This window comes from Falco cherrug, chromosome 6 (genome assembly GCF_023634085.1).
Source record: "Falco cherrug isolate bFalChe1 chromosome 6, bFalChe1.pri, whole genome shotgun sequence".
In the NCBI taxonomy this organism is placed as follows: domain Eukaryota; kingdom Metazoa; phylum Chordata; class Aves; order Falconiformes; family Falconidae; genus Falco; species Falco cherrug.
In genome coordinates this window covers 87,521,775-87,544,522 of record NC_073702.1, presented here as the reverse complement: position 1 = coordinate 87,544,522, position 22,748 = coordinate 87,521,775, and the positions used below count along the sequence as shown (strand labels likewise).

The window sequence follows — 22,748 nt, the reverse complement described above, 5'->3', positions numbered from 1 at the left end:
ACAGACAGCACCTCATGAGATTAACTGCCTTGAGGAAACTCTTTCTCCATGGAAACTTCATAGGAGAAAACATGTTTTGTCTTGTGTGTGAGTTAGGGAGTAGATTTGTCAGCCCAGGGCAACAAATTAAAAAGATTGTTTATGCTATCAACTTGACAGTGTTTGTTACTTGGCATTTCTCCTTCTCACCTTTTAATAACAGGGACAGTAACTTTGTGGCTTTAAACAATTACTAATTTGTTCCTGTGAGGCCAAAAAACACTCAAGAGAGGACCAAGAAAAAATAAACATTCTAGGAAACAAAGACTATAACATATTCATGAAAATGAATTCATATCATTCATATCAAATGTGAGAGTATCAGAAACTACTGCTTTTTCAGACAACTTTTCCACTTAACTCAGCAGCTGCTCACTTACTTTAACAGACTCTGCTAGTAAACAGCAGCTAAGAACATGCCCCTAGAATTACTACTTTTAGAAGAGTGTATTTGCAAGCACAGCTGAGTTTTGTTTCTTTTCTGCCTATTTTGTTGTTCATGTACTCTTTGGATATACCCTGTAAATACCTTTGATATCAAGATTGTCTTGATGTAAAGCTGGAACAACAGTGCTGAATTGGACCCATTTCCTTTCACTTAATATAGGCTTTAAATTCATCCATGGAATGTGTCCACACTAGACCGAGAAGAAGCCTCTTGGCAATACTGAATTATCATACTGAATTGCTTCCATCCATTTGCTGGGGCTGCCAAATTGAAATGATGCATGTCACGGCAACCCTACACTGAAAAGTAAAAGATAGCCTCTTAAATGTTCCATTTATAAAGCTTTTTATTCAGAGTCAGATTTAGTATCCCCTCTGAAATATATCACTTTACAAAATTGATACCTTGCCATTACAAGATTTCCACACCATATTCACTCAGCTTAGTAGTAAAAACAAGCTTTTGCTCTTTTCCCTTTGGTGCAGCCGGTGAAAACTGAGCAGGTCAAGGTCTGCTTCTTAGATCACCGGCACTAAGTATTCCATAGATGTGTAATCTTCTCCTTCAGGGAAGGCTAAAAGTCAGCAAAAAGGCAAACTGTTGTTCTATCAGTAAAATATTACAAGTGCATCATACTGGAACGCAGAAATCGAAGAAAAAAACCCTAAATACCACTAATGCTAAGGGTGCTAAGAGTCATCTACAAAACGAAAGCACTCATGTGGCTCATGTGGACTTTCTGGAACTCTCTGCAAGGAGCATCACTGAAAGCAAATTAGCAAAAATAAAAATTACACTGTCACAGTGCAGAACTTTAATGCATTTTTTCCTAATATGTGTCACCTGTGATTCTAAAATGACAAATTGCATTATTTACTTTCTATATTACTTCCCCTAAACTGCTGTAGCCTAACACTTCTTTTAATCACTGGCAAGTAAACTTTTGAGAAACATATATAGTCTTTTTAACTAATGCCCTGTTTTGGCATCTTTAAATTTGAGTTTATGACAAAGGAATAACCTGCCCACATTTGGGATGCAACGTGTTTCAATTATTTTGGCCCTCTAAGCTGGAAAGTTTCTTTGGCTTTATGCTTGTCAGACTTACTCTTGCAGAAGCAGAACATGTCCACAAAGCCTTATGATCATTTCTCCAATTATATTCTGATTTGCATGTCACTGTTTAGCTAAAATTTTTTTCAGCTTCTGATTTACATCAAAAATAAATAGTTTGCTATTGTTTCCTTACACTCCAACTCTCTAAAGCAGCTATACATTACTAGCCAGCCATGTCTGATGGAAGAAAGAACTGACATTCCAATCAAGTTGTTTCATATGTTTTTTTATGCATAACTTGGCACATATCCCAACTTGTAGCAATGTTCAACAGAGAAAAGTGTTTTTTTCTTGTGTAAGGGAGATTTGGAGTTGCTTGCAGTAGAGGAGAATCTGCATGAATTGAGTCAAAAGTTCAGTGACATCTTGCCAGACGGAACCCTGTGCCACTTACACCAATGTACTTCCACCTGTGTTTCCAGTTACAGACTGGAGTTTGCTGTTCACAATTCCTGAAAGCCTTCCTGTGGCCAACAGCAGATAGAAGCCTTAATCCAGGTAACCAAGGTCTCATCCTTCTGGGTCTGCAGAACGAGGTCTTCATCAATCCCTGCATGAAGTATGTCATTTACTATGGAAACCAGGATTTCCCTTTACATTTGTAATGGTCCCAGCCCCAGTGAATTCGTCTACCCTCTTAAACCCAAGAAATTTCTTAATTGCAAGAGACTTAAGTTTGTTTGACGTTTACCATTCCAGATAACTTTGTTTATATATAACTGTGTTTTGAGACTTCCAATGACACCGCAACATTAATACTCTTTGACAAAGCTTCATGCTAGTATTGATTTTCAGGGCCAGGAAAAAATAGGATAACTTAATAAAACATTCACTCTTGAGGATGCAGTTCTCAAACAATAAAAATACTGTCAGAGTAGACATGAGCACCAGTGATGGGTTGACTTCCCAAATCATGGCTAGCATTTATAAGGGTGGGAATTTAAGTTCTAGTAAGATTCCTGTGTTTGCAGTCAGTAAACTCTGTCAGAGAGAGAGGGCATCTACATCTGCAGAGACTTTAGACATCTGAGAGAAGACCTAGTTTCTCAAGTCAAAGATGCCCATTTTGTTATTCTAAAAATCTTTGTGCATGGCTGGGACAGTTAATGACATGGAGTTTTCTCCCTGCAATTTTTTTTTTTTTTTTGAGAAGCATAGGTGGGAGGTGTGGGGAGCAACTCTTTCACTAGACATTTAAAGATGCATCTACGAAAAAGATATTTCACCAACTGAAAAAAACGCAGAGTAGTGGCCAGACATCTACTACAAAGCCCTGAGACATCGATTTGATAACCAAATATTTTACTTTTCCTGTCCCACTGTAGCAGTTCAATGAAGCTATGCTAATTCAAGGACCAAAGCCTGTAAGGACCAATTAGAAAGTCTCCCATTAAATTTAAAGTCAATGGGTCAAGTCCCAACTACCCAATGACCTCCAATTTTTGCCAAGCAGAGCTTCATGGATGCTCCCAAGTGCTGTTTGCTATTGTAATGTAGTTATTTAACACTAACAATAGTGGGGCTTAAGATCTTGACTTGCGTTTTCATTTCTCTTCTGAAGTATTTTGTTTGTAAGCTTGGAAAAGTCCCCATGCAAACTCGTATCAAATTCTAGTCAGAGCTGCTAACTTCACAAGCTCTTGCCAGCCTCATCACTTTCTTGGTGCAAAGACTAGAAAGGAAGAAAAGTTCCAAGAACAGGTAACACATTAAATACATGTATCAAAGCACAGTCTTTAATAAAATAAAGACTATTTTCACTATTAACATAAACCCTAATTTTGACATCATCCATTAGCTCTAGTTAGTCCAACTACATGTATATTTCTACCGTTAACTTAGAGTTTTATGTAATTTTCTCATTTCTCATAGTTAAAAGCATTCTCAGAAACAGCAATTTTGCCAGTGCTTCTCTTAGCTGGTATGGCTAACATATTAATAACCCATAATACATTTACAGCAAAATCAAGACAAAGCAGGGAGATGTCACACACCACCCCTTAATGTTCTCTTTAAATATCTTAAGTTCATTAATACTTTAATTCACTATAACTTACCATTATAATAGCAACTCTTTGCATTACATTGGCATTAACTAATGCAGAATTGGTATTTCTGCACCAGATTCAGCACATACAGCAATGGGACTAGAAGTCTCCCAGATGTTTTCTTCCTATTCAGGCCCTGTAGAACCATTGTATGAACTATGGCTGATACAGATATATGTACACAACCACTGCAATAAATGTTCTTCTTGCCAGCCTCCTATTTTAAGACAGGAAAGTTATTTTTTATTCCAATAGCCATAGCTTTTCCAGGGAGGAACTTTCATGAACAATGTTCAGTCAAGTCATTTCACATTTGAGGCCTCAGTAAAGTTATACCTGTCCTCAAGTCTAGATGTTCCACAAACACTTCAGTGATATAAAGAACACTTAGCGTTCATGATCTTGTATTTCAAGCCTCTTTCTAATAGGGCTGTTAGTGAATAAACACATGGTGATACTATTTAGCTTGTGGGGTATTGGGGTATTTGTTCAGTTGTTTTCTTTTGTGTAGAAAAGCCACAGATCCAGGCTGTGAACAGCCATACTGAATGATACAAGCCTTAAAAAAAAAAAAAGTTTATGAAGTTGCATTTGTTACAGCTATTTAAACTGCCCTATTGCAAATGCCAAAGACCTGTATATAATTAATTATACCAAATGGACTTGTACCTCAGTAAGTCTTCACTAATAGCCTTGCATTATTCTTGTTTAAACATTTACCAATGAAACTTGTGTACTTTACTGGACATGACTTATGATCCTTTTCAGAAATGATCCATTTAAAACAAAAACTGTAATTGAAGCTTAAGAGGAAAATCATGTAATGGAAATGTCCTTCGGTCCCCTTTTAATTAACAGCACTGTGTGTAAATAAAAGCTGAGCTACTAATTTCCTCAAGACAATGCCTCTCAAAGTATAGAATAAAGCGCTCTGGCTTGTGCCACTTCAGATCGCTTCTATCACATTGTCTTCCCAAGTAGATCATAGGACACCTGGCCTTTTCTCTTTTTTTAAACTGATGGTTTTGAGATTAACGTTTTAAAATTCACGCTTTGCACTTGCAGACCTCTACATCCACACAAAGTCCCGAAGTCTGTTTATAACAGTCTACAGCTGTCACCTGCACTATCAGGTTGAAAGAGGTACAAGACAGGACACACACACTTCCAAACTCTCCAGATCTACAGAGTACACCAAGGGAAGAACCGCTTTACACAAGTATTGCTGTCTTTGGCCAAGAACACACTCTGGGTCCTTTGCATTTGTAACTTTAATTGCACACACACACACACACAAAAGACTCCCAAGTCCAACAGCTCTTTTGTTTGGTATAACCATGACATTAACCTGTAGAAATAAAGCATTCTCATTCTAGTTTTCAGCTGGCAAATGTTTGAGGGCTTCTGACTGCACAAGCAGTTCTGCAGATTTGAGGCAGCAAAGTTAGGCACCTACATGAATATATATACAAGCAAATTCTCTTGTTAGATTGAAGGAACTACTATTGATTCAGTTTATCATAAACAAAAATGTGTAAATTCATACCAGCCACTGAAGAAGTTTCTAGAGATATACAACAATTGTTTCAGTTTAATAAACTTGTGTCTTGGTAACTAAGCACCACACAGCTGCTTGCTCACTCCTCCCACCCCCAGTGGGATAGGGAGAAAATTGGGAGGGTAAAAGTGAGAAAACCCATGGGTTGAGATAAAGGCGGTTTAATAGGTAAAGCAAAAGCCATACGTGCAAGCAAAGCAAAAAAAGGAATTAACACACTACCTCCCATCACCAGGCAGGTGTTCAGCCATCTCTAGGAAAGCAAGGCTCCATCCCATGGAATGGTGGCATGGGAAAACGAATGCTGTAACTCAGAATGTCCCCTGCTTCCTTCTTCTTCCCCCAGCTTTATATGCTGAGCATGATGTTATACGGCATGGAATATCCCTTTGGTCAGTTGGGGTCATCGGTCCCAGCTCTGTCCCCTCCCAGCTCCTTGTGCCCCCCCAGCCCACTGGCTGGTGGGGTGGGGTGAGAAGCAGCAAAGGCCTTGGCTCTGTGTAAGCCCAGCTCAGCAGTAATGAAAACATCCCTGTGTCATCAACGCTGTTTCCAGCACAAATCCCAGACACAGCCCCATACCAGCTGCCATGAAGAAAATTAACTCTACCCCAGCAAAAAGCTGCATGCTTGTCAATGTATTGAACTTTTACTTTTAAATATATATTTTTAGATTGTCAATGACAAGAGAACCTTCATTTTAGCATGTAATTCAATTTAGTCCATATTTTGCATGGCATGATAACAGTACAACTCTGGAAGGACAGTAACCATCCACTACACATCATTCAGCTTGCAGTACTACAGGGATACTGGATTCACTCATTCTTATCATTTAGTCTTTCATATTAACAATATTTCCCAACCAGTTTTGTAGACTGCTACCCAAACTGCATTTTGGTGAACTTAATTGTTTATTTTTCCTTCATAAGTAGTTAGGTTACTGCTAATTGTTAAATAGCTTTTGGGCAGATAATTGTGTTTTGCTTTGTAGCATATTGAAAAATGAACTAGTGAGGTTCTTCAGAAGAAAGTAACACACCTCTTCTCCTAAATGACTAAGCTTCACGTGTTGAAAACAAATAGAATGGTTGCAAGACAGAACAACAGCTTTTATTGCACCAGAGAATACTCTTCCCGATGAAGATCTGAGAAATAGCAATGGATGACCACACTCCTACCACCTCAGAGCACATTCTTTCTCTCACAGTGTCAGCAGTAAGGGATAAGCACTGCAGCCAAAATTCCAATCAAGTTCCTGCACGTGCTGTTTCCTAATAACTGTCCCTAGCCTGCTCCTTTTTTTGGACCCTACAAATTTCCCTTTGGGGTTACCTAGTTTTTCCATTGACTAGACACGGTAGCTTAGAGTGGAATTCAGGCTGTTTGCTTGTGGCCCTTGAAGCTTGATTTTCTCAGAGGCAACAGAGGGGAATGTGGCATATGTTCAAGTTCAGAAGCTGGAAAGGAAACAGTTTAACACAATGAATAAACCTTAACTACAAATACAGCACTTCACACAATGATGTAATGAGAAAGTAAACATGGCTCTTTCATAAACACCACAGCCTGGATAGCATTCTTTGAGACTTTTTAATATTCAGAAGATTAAGGACGTATAAAAAAGAATCATTCAGCAGTAAAAAAAAGAAGGAATTCTTAGGCATTATGAGCAAAACATCACTAGTGTCTGTTACCAGCAAGAGTGTGTCAGGTCATTATCATTTGAATACTGAAATGTTACTTCTCGCACCAAATGGGACTTCTAGATACACATACAATTCAATCACCTCAGTGACAAGTGTTCTGGACAAAATACAATCCTATAAAATTCTTAAGTATAACTTAATCAAGATTAAGCACCTCTGCAAGGTGCATGCAGTATGCAAAACACATTTTGAAGTAAGTTCTAGGAGTCTCTGATTTATATAAGGGGAAACAAAAAGTTAGTCCATCTTTCTCTTTTTTCCTTTAGCAGGAGTTTTGGAGGTATGTTCATCTTCAGCATTTGGTTCCCAGAGTGCGTTTCTTACAAATCTAGAAGCAGCGCCTTTATCAAGTTTGGAAGCCTTTTTCTTGTCTGCTATTTCTTTGACCTTGTTCATGTATGTTCTTATTCTCTCCTAGGAAGAAGGGGGGGTGGGGAGAAAAAATAAGTAGTATATTTCACACCATTCTCCCAAGATTGCTGCTAAAATAACAGTAAGTAGAAGCTCTCCACACTGTACATTTCTATAACTATAATACCTAGAAAACCAGCATCATTTGAATATATATACCAGGCTCTTTGCAAACTTGAGTTTTCCCCTTTAGCAAGTTTTCCATCACAGGCACCTACCATACTAATATCTGTGTGACATCCACTGTCATAGGAACATGAAGTTCTACAGAGATGAAGACTTTGCATCTAATTTACAGTGAGCTGAGAATTGTTCTTGCAAGCAAAGTCAGAAAACAAAATACTGAACTCAATTTAGAGTTTGGCCTACATAAAGAGGGCAAAATAATATTTAAATATTTGACATATTTATAGATGAATTATACTGCCTGACTACTGTCTACAACAAAACCCACAACCAAACAAATCAAAAAAACCTTCAGCACATCCAAGTAAAACCAAAAAGCATCTTACACAAAACCAAGCATTACACATGCAACTACACAGAAGTCTTATGGTTAAGATCCTGAAATGGTCAAGGGAGCCTATCAATTTAAGGCAGCCTGATGAATTTCCAGCTGTACCATAAGTTCCTTTATGACCATAAATAACAAACTCTGTTTCCACTGCCATTCCACAAAGCAAGGAGATACTTTCTTGCCATCTTAGCCTACCATAGTCATTTGGTATCTAAGGTTCTTTTTGAACAAAGCATGGCTTGGATTGATGTAACATACACAGAAGTTTGGTTGATAGATTTCATGTCTACATATTTAGCCTAATATGGCCTTCAACTCTAGGGCCTTTAGGTGTTACTGTAATACAAAAACCAGTAACATATATATATATATATATATATATGCGCACACATATATATAGCATTCTACTCAATAGCTGAATTATAAATGTGGATTAACAGAACATTTCTGGATACTGCTAACTAAATAAATGTTGATGTTATGTAACCCACAATTTATCACACAGCCATTGACAGCTCTTTGAATCTGGAACAAAAGTTACAAGACCTACACTATGGGACTTATTTTCAGTTCTTCAGTGACCATTATAAGCAACTGATTTGACAAAAAGTTGGATGCTCTTGCTGTTCAAAAACATAGCTTTAATGAGGAGAGCTTTACAGGGTCTGAAAACATGATAGACTGTAATATTTCTTTGGTGCCTGAGATGGCTAATGAGAACAGATGGCAAACCTACGTGTATCAGCATGGGAAAAAGGAGCTGACAAATGTCAACGTGACAAAAGAAATGAACTCTGATCACTTGAATGTGAGTTTTAATACAGGTTGAAGCCCTGTGTATTCCCTGTATGTACACAAGAAGAGCAATTCTAAAAACAAAACAATTGTGATATAAGTCTTTTTTTTATTCCCTTTCAACATGAATAAGAGTATCACAGTGCTCTTGGAAGGAAGGAATGTGCATTCATTCACCTCGATACTTGTAAAAGGAAAAGAGAACTGGATAAGAACCCAGACTATGATGATTCCCTCATTCTTCAGAGTTTAAATGACTGGCAATTGTGAAGTAAAATACCAGCAAAAAATATCCACAGCAGAAGAGATAAAATTTATTATTTAGCATTGCTAAATTAACACAATATTCAGACACTATATAATGTAGGAGGAACAAGAAACTGACTGAAAGCTCATGAAATATTAACTGATTCATTTTTAATAAGATACAGTCTAGACTACTGAAAAGCTCACAAAATTAAAAATAGAAGTATTCTTGTTATTCAGGCTAGCTTTCCACATTTTTCAGTCCTATCTTCCGTTCTACTGGTTATGTAAGTATTACATTATAAGCTAAGTATTTTATGATTGCCCAGACTTAATATTTTCATTTATATAGGAATTAAAGTGGATAGCTATAAGTTTTGATTGGTATTTTTTCTTTAGGCTAAATTATTTGATTTTTTAAGTCAGCAGAATTTTCAAGATAGCCAGCCTTCTATACTGTAGTCGTGCATCTAAATGGAATATAAAGACAAACCTAGAAGATTTATTATAGGTTGTAAATATGTCACTAATGCAGAATTACTGGACAATACACATACAACTGGTGCCAAAAAAGCTTTTAGCTTTGTTGCTGAACTGGATTCTTTACTGCTGAGAAAATGAATTAATGGAGGACTTGGAAAGGGGAGGGGGGCTCTTTCCCGGCTTCACTAGTAAATCAACCACACTATACTTTTAGAGTCATACAAAAGTAAGAAAAGGCAGCCTCAGAGATTAACATGATTCCAAGTATTTATAAGAAAAAAATGCCATAGTGGAAGTTATAAATTATTATCAGATATGTAACATCTTTCCATTTAACAGATACAAGTGAAAAGCTGCTCTGTTCAGAATCCAATTCTCAAACAAAGGTGGAGAAAAGAAAAGGTAAGATGACATCATTCATCTTCTTGTTCTTTTCTAATTTCAGCAGGCTCTACAATTTTCTTTGCTTTAAACAGTACTGTTTGGAACTACAAATACAACTTTTTTAATTTAGGGAGCCCAGCAGGGCATATGAACATTACACAACACCATGTACCATATCCATATTATTATGGCAACATACCAATTTTAAATGTAGATAGAAACATTATTTTATTTCTAAATGAGTTAACTGTCCTGGGCAAGTAAGATACTGCGCTGCGTGAAGTGTAAGAATCTTAGAATCTTACCAGTTCTTGTTTCACTGGATGTTCCTTTGGATTGATTCCCTGAGTAGCCAAGTATACTACAAGAAAAATACATGTTTTTTTGAAACTGAAGGCTGTCATAACTACAGACCCAATCAATCAGTCACACAGGAAAACTGTACTTTCCACATAAAACCATTAATAAGAACTGAAGTTAACTGTGTTGTTAAGTATCTGACGAACTATTATCATCAAGTATTGCAGCTAAAAAAAAATAATAAAATCTAACATGGTTAAACCTGCTGTCCTTAAAAGGGCAGGAAAGGTTGCCACAAAAAGCCCAGAAAGAAACATCCTAATGCATGTCCAAAGTCAGCTTTTGTAAATACCTATTTTTGATTTGGAGTTTGGACATCATTTACCCTACAGATGGCAATGATTTGTGTCCTCACAGTAATTACAAGTTTCTGATTATTTGCTATGAAATATGATTATTTAATGTTTGCAGCTGTCTAGAAGGTGTTCAAATGGCAATCATAAACACTACTTTTTCCTCCTACCACATACTTACCCCAGAACATTGAATTTAATGTGTACACCGAAACCAAATCCAGCTTTGCTTGCTCAAGAGGCTCTAACTAGAATGAAAAAAAACCACACACTTTTGCACATTTTTAAACAAGATATGCACAATTTTAGTAATATGCACATTTTATAATTGTGAATGCATTCATAACAAACCCACACTAAATGAGCACATTTCTGTACCACCAGTTCACCGAGACCATATCTATGCCTATTTCCATGCCATCACAGAACCGTTCTTTCCTCTGCAAGTATTCATGTCGTTTTCCCAGTCTGATGTTAAATGCCAGTCCCATATGGCTGAAAACACAAAAATCTCTTGGTACATAGCTCTTTGACTACAGTTGCCATAGTCAGAACTAAATCCCTGCTTTTCCACAGAAACGTAATTCAAAATAGTTGTTGCTATCAATGGAATAAAAATAAATAAATAAAGTCTTAAGGTTGCTGAAGCCCATATGTGAATATATTATGCTATAGAGAATCAATGAACATTAACATAACAGTACACATGGTAGACTGTGTTCAACGCATGCTGGAATACTTAGGGCTGTAAAGCAAAGGAAGAATAAAGGTAATGAGGGTTTTTTTTTCCTTGACTGTCAGAGTCAATTTATTATTTTAGTTCTATAGGATTTCCAGAAACTCTGATAACACCATTGTACAGCTCACTAGTTCTAACATGGATACTGTCAAAAGATCAGTGTTGTCAAGGCTGTTTTCTTCATAATTTATTTGTGTTAGAAATCCTCAGAGGATAAAGAAGTTCCCCCATGTGCTAGCTTTTTCTTGCCCTACAGAAAGAAATTACATGTTAGGCTTTAAATGTTAAAAGATAGAGAGGCTTGTATGAAGTCTTTGGGCAGTACCTTGCTCTGTCTTTATGTCCCGAAAAAAACCCACGTTGTACAGACTTGCACTTATAACATAGCTAGAGGAGACAGCTCAGTTTTTCAAACATCAGGTTCTGCAAGTCCAGACTTCTAGAATCAGATCAATTCTCACTGTTGTCAATCCACCTCTACATCCTTCTGGGTATACCATGTTCCGTTAAGTTTGTTGTGAAAAGGAAAAAAAACATGAATGACCTCTCTGTTATGAAAGGCATTCAGTGTGCATTTTAAGGAAGGCCAGGAATAAGCCAGAATGTCCTCCACCTAATGACTCATTGGTAAGATCATCACTTTTCAGCTTGGAGCAGCATATATTGCTTTGTTTCCTTTGTAAGACCATCTGGATATCTTAGAAACGTAAGAATTTCAAATATTAGGTATCAAGGGTAGGAAGCGTCATATTTTTTATTTCTGTGTGGCTGCTAGCCTAACAGACCCTTTTATTTCAGTTTGGGTTCCCAAGTGTTCTTGTATTAATAACAAAAAGGTTGTCAAAGGGAAAATTATTTACCTTTTGGAGAAGCTCACTCCTGGAAACTGACATCATTGTCTTCAGCATCTCATCTACAGAACCAAGAGATTTTTCAAATGCTGCAAGATAATCATGAATTTCAGTGGGGTAGTCTTCCGTATTAGTATCATCTTCTGACATTTCCATCTGGAAAGAGGAAACAACCTCATAATCCTTTTCATTAAGTCTCTATGGAGTCAAAAGACTGTATTTTACAATACAAAGCATTAGCATTAATTCATTAAACATTATAAGAAATGCCTACTTCTGAAGAGTTCTAGCAGGTAATGTCAATAGTGACATAGTTAAAGGTCGTATAATTTCAGGGGTATCTCGTAACTGCTGTGCAAAATGGCATGAAGGAGCATTACAAATGACACGACTGTAGTACCTATTCTTGTAAGAGTCCCAAAACAGTATTTAGCTTTTACAGTCTGTGATAGAAAGAAATTATTTGCTTGTTTAAAAGAACTGCTCCATAAATCACTGTATATAAAGAGCTACACCAAGCAACAGGGAGGACACTAAAAAAAATCCAAACAAAAAAAAAAAACCAAACCAAACAGGAATATGGCTTCAGCCTGTCATAGGAACAGGCATTACTTCAGTTTTAAAGCGGTTATGCAGCACCAGTTATGTCAGGGTCAGTTACATCTTCCAATGCTAAATTTAGGAGTTGGTCCAAGAAATTCTTCTTGTGAACGCTGTATCCAGTTTTCTGAATTCTCTATGGGGTATTCTAATCTGTGATACAACTCTACCAGTAACAAAGCAGAGCTGATTTGGCCATTGCAAAATACTCTGGAAATCTTGCAGACACGGCTATGTACAGCAACTGTGAGATAAGCAAAGAGGAAAATTTTATTCACCAAAAGGGTTGTCAGGCATTGGAACAGGCTGCCTGGGGAAGCAGTTGATACCTGGAGGTATTTAAAAGACAGTGTAGATGTGACACTTAGGGACATGGTTTAGCAGCGGACGTGGCAGCACCAGGTTAACAGCTGGACTCGATCTTTAAAGTCTCTTCCAGCCTAAACGATTTAAGATTTTACAATTCTATGTGAAAAATCCCAAAGCACTCCTTTTTTGATCCCAGCATTCATGGTTACATGGCATGGCTACTGCTGAGCCACCTGGCTGCTGGCTTACAATCAATACCTTTAATTCTTCTCAAATAAAAAATCACATATTATCTTGGGGAGTTAATGCTACTTAAAGCTACGTTATTTTCTACAACTTCTACTGATTGAGCAACAAGTTTTGGAATGTTATAAGGAAAGAAGAAAAGAAATATATAATTTTCCTGCCCATTTGATGAGCTGCATCATGAACAGTGGGGCCACCTGGATCACTGCAGTCCTTCCTACTTAGGATCAGTGTAATAATCCCACTACCCAGCCACTGAGTACAGAGAGTGGGAACATAAGTTAGATAAAGCGCAGTTTCTCCATAAACACCAAGCCACACAGTCACTGCAAACAGCAAGGAAACAGCAACCAGCTGTCACATCACTGGCATTTGTTTTAGGTAACGATTTGATCTTTCCCTTTTCCTGGCAAGAGCATGGTACATGTGAGAGACGTTTCTTTTTATTTATATTGTCTCCTGGAGGTCAAACAGAAGGAGGATTGGGAGGAAAAACAGTGTGGAGCTACTCAAGCTTGTCTGCAACTCCAGTTTTAACCGCACCAGTGTGATTCCAGAAATATGATTGGCCAGTTAACAAGTCCAGTTTCACTGCTGTTGTTTGCATAGTTAAGAATTATAATCCTACTCAGCTGCATGACTTTTCATCCCGGACAGAGCTGCTTTTCAGACTGGGTACAGAATCACAATCCTAACCATGACATGTTGAAGGTCCCCTCCCTACTCCCTTCTCAGGCTGATCAAAAGAATCCAGAAACCATGTTCGCTGTTCACTTTTAGTCATATAATACAGCATAAAAAAATACTCAAAGCTACAGAAGAAACTAGATTTTCCCAGCTGTTAATACAGTTAAGCTTGGTTAGAAGGTGTCTGTCAATACACATTTACTACACATACAGGAAGAGAGGTGTAATCCAGTCCAACAATCTTCTACAGAGCTTACCATCACTACAATACGTTATCTACTATGGTCTTAATTTGATAGACAGATATGAACATAGTGATAAATTCCAACTCTTCTCTCTCCCTTTATCAGGGCATCCAGCAGCAGCAGCAACTGCAGGAATAAAAAACCAGCAACAAAAACCAGTTGCAGTAATGTGTTATCAATTAAAACTAATTTAAGCTACTTTACAGCAGTTGCAAGGATAAACAGTCACTAGAGCATATATGATATTCTTTCCAATATTCCAAGCTAGACTTAAAGAATGAAACAGAGAAAGAATACGAAGATAGAAGGAAAGATAAGAGATACAGTCCAAAAGATATTTTTTCTATGATTGCTGTCTCATGAAAGAGAATTTTGACACTATCAATTAGCAAGGAAAGCCGGGGGAGGGGGACAGAAATACATCAGCCCTCAGTTAAACAAGGCTGTACATCAGCCTGTGTACATCACCCTTCGTTGATAAGTCCGCTCCTTCCGCCCAGGGAGAGGGAAGAATCTGTTGAACTTGTGTTTTCTTTTCATTTCAACAGGAACTAGTAAGTTCCTACTCCTGCTGAGTAGGGACCTCTCTCTTTTCATCAGGCTGTTGTTTCAGCATTACTAATCTCTAAGCAGGTTATGTTACAGTGTTGGCGCATGCCAATAATAAGGCAGCAGTCAACAGCCTAAAATAGTTTTGCTAATATTAAATCAACAAGAGAAAACTTACACTACATTACAAAAAGCATACGCTGGAAACACTGCAAAATTTTTTCTGCCAAAATCAACACAAAGACTGCACAGTTGCACCTGCAGAATGACAAAGCCAAGGATGGAACTAAGACCACATCAGTGATTCTCTAAACATACCTAAAGGCTATACTGCCCTCAATAGTTATGTTTCAGTTATTAAACCACAAAGAAAATTTTCCTCAAAGTTTTACAAGTGTTCCTCTCTATATATTTTGAACATACAGAAATTTAACTCAGTTCCTGGAGTCAATGCTTACTGCACAGGTCTTCTCTTGTTGAATTTGCTGATTTTCAGTGAAATTTTATCTGGCACAGAGATCCTGCTTAAAAAAATTAAGGACAGTAAAAATATTCAGATAAGAGAAATGATGATGAAAATATTTGCTAAGTAAGTATGTGAATAATGGGGAACTCTAAGGGAAATAAGGATAAGGCAGCATTTTCATTATTAAGTAATAACACCTGTAACTGAGAACACATAATCTGTGGTTGTGTGCATGATGATAATACTTCGTAAGAGCTTTAATTCTGAGAATGCACAGGAAAGTTCACAACCCATAAACATAAAATAGGAGAGAAAAGGCCTACTTTGATTAAGGACACAAAGCAAATAAATAGCAATGAAAAATGTGGTATGACTTCACAACATCAATCTACTAGAAACAACTTTCCCTTTTAACCTTGAACATCAAAAACTGCCATGTAGTTTCTGAGAAAACAGCATAAAAAAGAAATATATTTGAGGAAGAAAAGAACTTTAAATAAGTAAACCATTTTCATGAGAAAACTTACTCGCTGCATTTAAGTCCAATCAAAAATTGTCTTACGAGCTTTCACAGGTGAAAAATTTCTGAATATTCTAAAAATTTCTGAATAAATTCTCATCTACATAACATGACTACATTCGTGTAAACTTCTACTTAGACAACACAGTATAAACCACAGCAAGTAATACACTCAACCTGCAAAAAGGGAAGGGAAGAAAATATCAGAGATGATGAGCCACAGAAAAGACACAAATATGAAAAGGAGAAAGCAAGAGAAAATACATGATCTTCTGCAGATGGTATAAAGACTAAATGGGTGACAAACAGAAGCAGTTTACTGTAGTGCTAATGTGGCTATTGATCTAAGATCAGACTGAGTTAAATGCAGTATTAAGGAAGTTTAAATAAAAACAAAATACAGATGATTGTGCACAATACAACTAGCAAAATCGTCTATCTTCCCATTTATCTTCCAGGAGAATGACAAGAAGAGCTCTGCAGACTCCTTTCAAGAAAAGCACACCCATGACTGGCATAGAAAGGTGAGAAAATGAAAAAGGGAAACTGCAGACAATTTGCTGGTGGCTTTTATGAATAATCTTTGAATATATCTGGTGCTTTAACACAAGCCTTAGAAAGTAATTGCCAGCTGGCTTAAAAAGCAAAACCACACCTCCCTTCCTGCCCACCTCCACAGCAAAACTGAATTTGTCATACTGACAGATACAAACTCTAATTAGGCCCTGGGTACCTCTACAAGAGATTTTGCTGAAGATGCATGGTGAAAGTAACAGGAGCTACATGCATATATCAACATGGCAATTGGAAAAACCCCAAAAGACAGAATTAAAAAATGCTCCGTGTTAGCATCATGCACATGGTTTTCAACTGGAATTATATCTGCAAGTTCAGCATAAACATGGTGTATTTGTAATATTCTGTAACATGCACAGAGAAGACAAAAGCAATTTAGCAACCATTCTGCTTAATATTGCAACTCACTTCACACTTCATTTTAATTCTTACCTATTTCTTAAAACACTAGAAGACCTTGTCTTCATACTAAGCTCAGATCTTTCAGTTTTTCAGATTATTCACCTAACAAAAGTCAGATCAGACTTTCCTTCTTTTCATGGATATTTACATATTATATGGAGAAACCCAAAACAAACCCAACACCTTTTGGTCAGGGCATATAAAAAAGCTCTCCAATTCAAAACAAATGCATTAGCAGCATCAGTATCACAAACCATCTCTGTCACTCCTAAAAACTGACACTGTCCTCTCTCTCATTGAGTTCTGACTCACAAACCTGCAGTGAATGTGGCTGATGCACAAGTGCAGCAGTGATGTCCCTTCTGCTCAAACGCTGTAGTTCACTGCTGTGGCTGTAGGAGAACGGAGCAACAAGCATCTTAAGTTTAAAGCTACAAGTGATCACAACTAAGTTCTTTGATCACAAACCTCTTTTGGGCACAGAAATCCACTTTATTTCAATGTCTGCAAAGCTCTTAAGTACGACAGGCTCTAAGCTGTGACAGACACTGCTCAGCATTATTGCTGCATAATAAATAATTAGTTGCCTGCTAGTCGTCACTGTGTTCACAGATCTGTTTTGCTACTACCGCCTTTCAAGCCAGCATGGGGCAGCTGGAGAGCAGATCCAAGTACAATTAGTCAGAGCACTCTTGCAATGCCAACTCGCAATCTTGTTCGCCAGAAAGATTTCCATTGCAGAAGTAATTAAGCCTACCATGAAATATGAAGTACGCATCAACAGGCTTATCTTGATCCCCTAAAAATATCCCAACTCAACCCACAGTAGTTACCCAATGCACAATTTGTACTATATTACAAACGGGCAACAGCCGAGCAATCATTTTTAACCCTGCCTTCAAAGCTGGGCTCCAGTCAGCATTCCAGTATGCACAGAAGAACCCTACAGAACAGCTCACAGCCATCAGGCTCTTGCTGATGCCACTGAGATAAAGTCTCTCGAGCCTCAAAGGATTTGCAAAGTTTATTCTTATCTGTCTTTAAAAAATATTCAAATTTAAAGGGAGGGAATAATACTTCTAAGGCTCACTTACACTTCAGCCCATGGTAGGTATCACAAGAGAAAACAGGTATCTCAACTTGGATTAAACAACCCATATTCACTACGGCCCCATCTATATCCACACCAACTTTGATGTAAACCTTCAGCTTGATCTGCATGATTCATAAAACATTTTTACTCTCTGTAATCAGCTGTCCTAAATTCCACATTTTGATGACACAGTTGTTTCCTCTTCTGAACAAATCAAATATACCCAGGCTCTCATTCCGCTCCAACCCATCAGTACACCCATCAGTAAATACAACAATGAAACCAGCCTTCTTTAGGTATGTCCAGAAGACTTCTCAGTGAGAGGTTTTCATAAAAGCTCTCACACTCAGACTATGCTACCACAGCTCAGTTCATGACTGGGGCTTTAAAGTGATGTTAAATTTATACATCTAAACTGGTCTTTAAAACATACACTTTTGGTTACACTGAACCTAGCAAGAACTTCTCATACAGCAAAATACTGTCTCCTTGTACAAAACATTTTACACACAGAGGGCTTTTGTTTGTGAAACCAATCAGTCCTGAATACTTCTACCAAATTTGCAGCTAACAGGAAATAACCTGTCTCCAGTCGATAGTTGCTGTATACTCTAAACCATGGAGTTTACTACATCTTCTAAAATTTGCTGCCACACTCCACTGGTATCAGGAGCATGAACATCCAGAATTAAAGCCAAGGAGCTTAAAAATCCTTTTGAACTGCTGACCTCCTTTCTTTCCTTTAGCCACTAGTTCCACAAGGCATGAAAAAGTACTTGCTTTCATCAGAATTCAATTTCCTGTATTTGTACTTCATGCAGTACCTTTCTCTACTGTTTAGAATAGTGACCCAAATCTCTTTTTGGCAGTTCATTATTTAACTGTGCTAACAAGACTCTGTTCAACTGTTAGAAGCATATTTAGCCATTTTTGATTGAACATAATGCAGTAACTGTGGGCTGTTGTGTTCTGAGCATTATGTTCTAAGCATCAATCTTATTTTCCCTGTTTTTTTCCTGCATCAATCTTTTCTACCCATCCCCTAAATAGAATTTAAGGGCTGATAACTTGACAAAAAGAAGACCAACTACTATCAGCAAAGAAAAGGGATGTGTGAAATCACAGAAGTGAGGGAGTAATAGGGAAATCTCATTTGGGGACATGGAGTTTTCACAGGGATTGAAATTGATGAAATAAAACATTGTAGGATGGAGAACAGAGACATACTCTAGCCTGGCACAGGAAGAGAGGGCATGGCAATAACCACAGCCTGACAAGGAAGGGAGAAAAAAGAACCAGCATAGAGGAAGCCAGGAAAAGGGAACCCAGAGCATCATGCATAGGGAACACTGCCTGCATGAAGAGGTAACTAAATGTGGTGTGTATCCCGAGGCCCAGCAGAATGCCTCATAGCAAGCTCGCAGGAAGAATGGAGAAAAGCAAATAGTTATAGTGAACAGAGAGCTCAGACAAAGGTAATAAAGTCCACAACCTCAAAGCTTTCATAGTCTGTTATCACATCCCCTTGGCATCATCTCTAAAGTTAACAATGTCAAGCTTCATTCTCGTTGTTATCCCTCAGTCAGTCACATTTGATTATTCTTTCTGTGCTGCCTCTTCCAGCTCTGATTCTGCAACACCCATCTGGAGCTGTGGTGACCAACACCATTTCAGTGCACTGTTTATTTATTTAAAGAAATTTATGTTTTTCACAGTTCACCATTCCATATACACTCTACAGTTTTCTACTGCTGCCATTAAAAACAAACAATCTTTACTAAATGCAGGCACTTCATATGAAAAGCAGACCAACTGCGTACAGATGAAGAATTTATTATAAAAATCTTAAGCCACTTCAAAGAGAAATGTGCTTATCAGAAAGGTCTGCATAGATTCTGCACCATATTTCTGATGGGAAGCTTAAGAATTCTAACAATCACTTTCAAGTTTCTCACATTGTGGGGTATAGCCTTGTGTTCAGTGCTTTCTGATTTCTTTAGCAAGGGTCATACTTGCTACCACAGGATAAACCACAGGATCAGCAATATCCAAGTATTTTAGATTGGAAGTAATGTTCTATATTTTTTAAAACAAGAAATGTGTCAGACACCTTTCAATTTTTATTTATTTTACACAGAACCATAGAATTTTGGGTTGGAAGGGACCTTAAAGACCATCTAGCTCCAACCCCCCGCCATGGGCAGGGACACCTGCCACCAGCCCAGGTTGCTCCCAGCCCCGTCCAGCCTGGCCTTGGACACTGCCAGGGATGGGGCATCCACAGCTGCTCTGGGCAGCCTGTGCCAGCGCCTCACCATCCTCACAGTGAAGAATTTCTTCCTTATATATAGTTTATATATAGTCTAAATGTATCCTCTTTCAATTTAAAGCCATTGCCCCTTGTCCTATCACTGCACTTGGAAAAAGTCCCTCTCCAACTTTCCTATAAGCCCCCTTTAGGTACTGGGAGGCTGCTATAAGGTCTCTCTAGAGCCTTTTCTTCTTTTGGCTGAACACCCCCAGCTCTCCCAGCCTGTCTTCACAGGAGAGGTGCTCCAGCCCTCGGACCACCTTTGTGGCCTCCTCTGGACTCGCTCCAACAGGTCTGTGTCCTTCTTCATTTGGGGGCCCCAGAGCTGAATGCAGTACTGCAGGTGGGGTCCCACCTGAGCGGAGCAGAGGGGCACGATCACCTCCCTTGCCACGCTGCTGGTGATGCTGCCCAGGATGTGGTTGTCTGGGCTGCAGGTGCACATTGCTGACTCATGTTGAGCTTCTGATCAACCAACACCTCAAGTCCTTCTCCTCAGGGCTGCTCTCAATCCATTCTCCACCCAGCCTGTATTTGTGCTTGGGACTGCCCTGACCCATGTGCAGGACCTTGCACTTGGCCTTGTTGAACTTCATGACAGTCACACTGACCCACCACTCAAACCTTCAAGGTCCCTCTGGATCAAGTCTTTCCTTTCTTCTTTGTCTCAAAAATGAGGCCTTCTAATTAGCATAATCTAAAGTTTAATTTGCAAGCCAAAGTCCCTTCTAAGTCGCTAGCAGTTTAAGCTTGCAGTCAGAAAGCTGTAACAAAGTGTAAGGAAGGGGACATCTTCACTTTAGCAGCAACATGAGAAAACCGCAATGTGATACGCTTTATTACAAAGTACTTGAGCTTTGTAAATTGAAGTATCACGTCACTTTCCGTTATGGGAAGAGAGTGCTGCTGAACTATTTTAACCATAGCCTGTACATGCAAACTATACGTATCTTCTCTTTGAAAAAAACACACTCTTCTTACAACAGTTACCAAGTCCTCAAGGCTCCCTGAGTTGCAACTCTAACTGACTTTTAATAGGAACATAACCATTTACTGCCTACAGCACAGCTTTGCTAGGTACAACCATCCTCCAGGCATGACTCCAGCTAAAAAGCCTATAGTGCATATTCTCTTTTTCATAGGTAACTAAACAAGTCATACTTTAAACCATGTTTACGCTCAGTAACAAACTCAGTACCGCACACAACTTGACCCCCAGTTCTGGGAGGTTATGTAGGGCTGTCCACACATTTGGGACGGTGACAACAAAACAATTTACACTGTTTAGCGCCGACTTACAGCTCCCCTGGAAGCCTAGTTTAGCTCTTAGGCCACACACAGGCTCCTGGATCACACGTGTACCAGGTGAAGTAAGGATTCATGCAGAGCAAGGCTTTCCCAATCGTTTATAACCAATATCTCCTGTCCTAACACCACTTTGTGAAAGACGAAAGGCATTACGGATCCCTTAGAGCCACGGTATAACGGGACTGGGGCACTGACCCGACTCCCCACACGCATTCGGGCACAGCGTCTCCTGCGGGGGGTGGATGTGGATGCACCCCCCGAAGACCCGCACAGGACCGCTGCTTATAGCTCAGCTCGGACACTTCCTTCTTCAAAAAGCCTGACCCTTCTTCGCCGACCTCACCTCCGCGGACCGAAAACCCCCAGGGCCGAGCCACCCCCACCCGCGAACGGCCATCGAGGCCCCTGATCCCCGACCACGCACTTCGCTCCTTTCAAACGCCTCAGGAAAACGCCTCACGCCACACGAAGCGCTCTGCCGGCCCGGGTAACGACTCCCACCCCACGGGCAGACCTGCCTCTCCCCGCCCGGGCCCGCCGCCGCCCCGAAGGCCGAGCCGTGGCGGCGGGGAAGGGAGAGAAGCAGGCAGGCCCGCCGCGGGGCGAGGAGCCCGGAGCCGCTCTTACCTCAGGGTGGCAGGCGGCCCGGCCCCGCGCGCGGGCGAGCGGCGAGGGGGCGGGGCTTCCCCCGGCGCGCAGCAGTGACGTCAGCGGCAGGGCCGTCGGGCGGGAGCGCGGCCGTCGCTGCGCAGGTCTGCGCCGTGGGGGGGTGGCGGCCCGGCGGGGATGGCAGCCTGGGGAGCGGCCACAGACCCCCTCCCCGCAGCTGACGTGCCGGGTGCGCGGATGACAGGGATCCGGCCGTAACAAAATTAACCGGGCCCGCTCTTCTTAGGGCAGAAAACATGTTTTTCGGCAGCCAGGCCGCTTAGGTGGAGGAGGTAAACAGCTGATAAAATCTCCTGCTGTTCCCAGAGACTTCAGTTTTTTCGTGGAAAAAGAGAGGCACAAACTGGTGTTGGATGTGGTTCCTTAATGCCGGAGATGCGGTGTTTGCACGGGGGCAGCCCAGCAGGGTGGTGTCAGTTCTGACTGAGGCTGCACTGCTTCACCTCATCCCCGAGTGAGGGGTGGTTTCTGACATCATTATTGGTTGTAATTTCCGCTGTGTTTCTCCTCACGATTTCAACAAATAAATCTGGGTTCCTGGGTTCAAAATGCAGCGTGTTTCTCCACCATGAGAGCTTGCTGACTGGAATATTGCACAAACACATCTGTGGCTCCCAAAGAGAAGATCCACGTTTCACCAATTTACATTCTGATAAACAGTAAAACAGAAGTCGGCATCTGCATCAAAAGTACTGCATTCCTAGCCAACAACCTTTTTCGCCTCCTTTCTGTTCACAACCTCATCTGAAGCTTATTGTAACTAAAATCTG

At 39.6% G+C, this 22,748-nt stretch overlaps 1 protein-coding gene across 4 annotated transcripts; it reads right to left on the bottom strand.

Annotated features, from left to right (window-relative positions):
* Positions 1-6,783: 6,783 nt before the first annotated feature.
* On the bottom strand, positions 6,784-22,067 carry C1D (C1D nuclear receptor corepressor). Of its 4 annotated transcripts, none has more exons than XM_055714223.1 (5): positions 21,937-22,067; positions 12,007-12,153; positions 10,589-10,655; positions 10,060-10,115; positions 6,784-7,332 (listed from the first exon to the last, which is right to left on the bottom strand). In XM_055714223.1, the coding sequence occupies exons 2-5, from the start codon at positions 12,151-12,153 to the stop codon at positions 7,156-7,158; spliced, it is 447 nt and encodes a 148-aa protein (XP_055570198.1). In that variant the 5' UTR covers positions 21,937-22,067; the 3' UTR covers positions 6,784-7,155. The 4 variants fall into 4 exon arrangements, with proteins under 4 accessions (XP_055570198.1, XP_014135417.1, XP_014135416.1 ...); XM_014279942.3 differs by lacking the exon at positions 21,937-22,067 and adding an exon at positions 21,693-21,930; XM_014279941.3 differs by lacking the exon at positions 21,937-22,067 and adding an exon at positions 21,734-21,930.
* Between the last annotated feature and the right edge of the window lie 681 nt (positions 22,068-22,748).

What these genes read in the sequence shown, in the direction of transcription:
- C1D (XM_055714223.1), bottom strand. Translation starts at nt 12,153, where the DNA reads ATGGAAATGTCAGAAGATGATACTAATACGGAAGACTACCCCACTGAA. An exon ending in GGAGTGAGCTTCTCCAAAAG is followed by an intron (nt 10,656 to 12,006) that starts GTAAATAATTTT and finishes TTTTCATTCTAG; the next exon opens with TTAGAGCCTCTTGAGCAAGC. An exon ending in ATTAAATTCAATGTTCTGGG is followed by an intron (nt 10,116 to 10,588) that starts GTAAGTATGTGG and finishes TTTTTCTTGTAG; the next exon opens with TATACTTGGCTACTCAGGGA.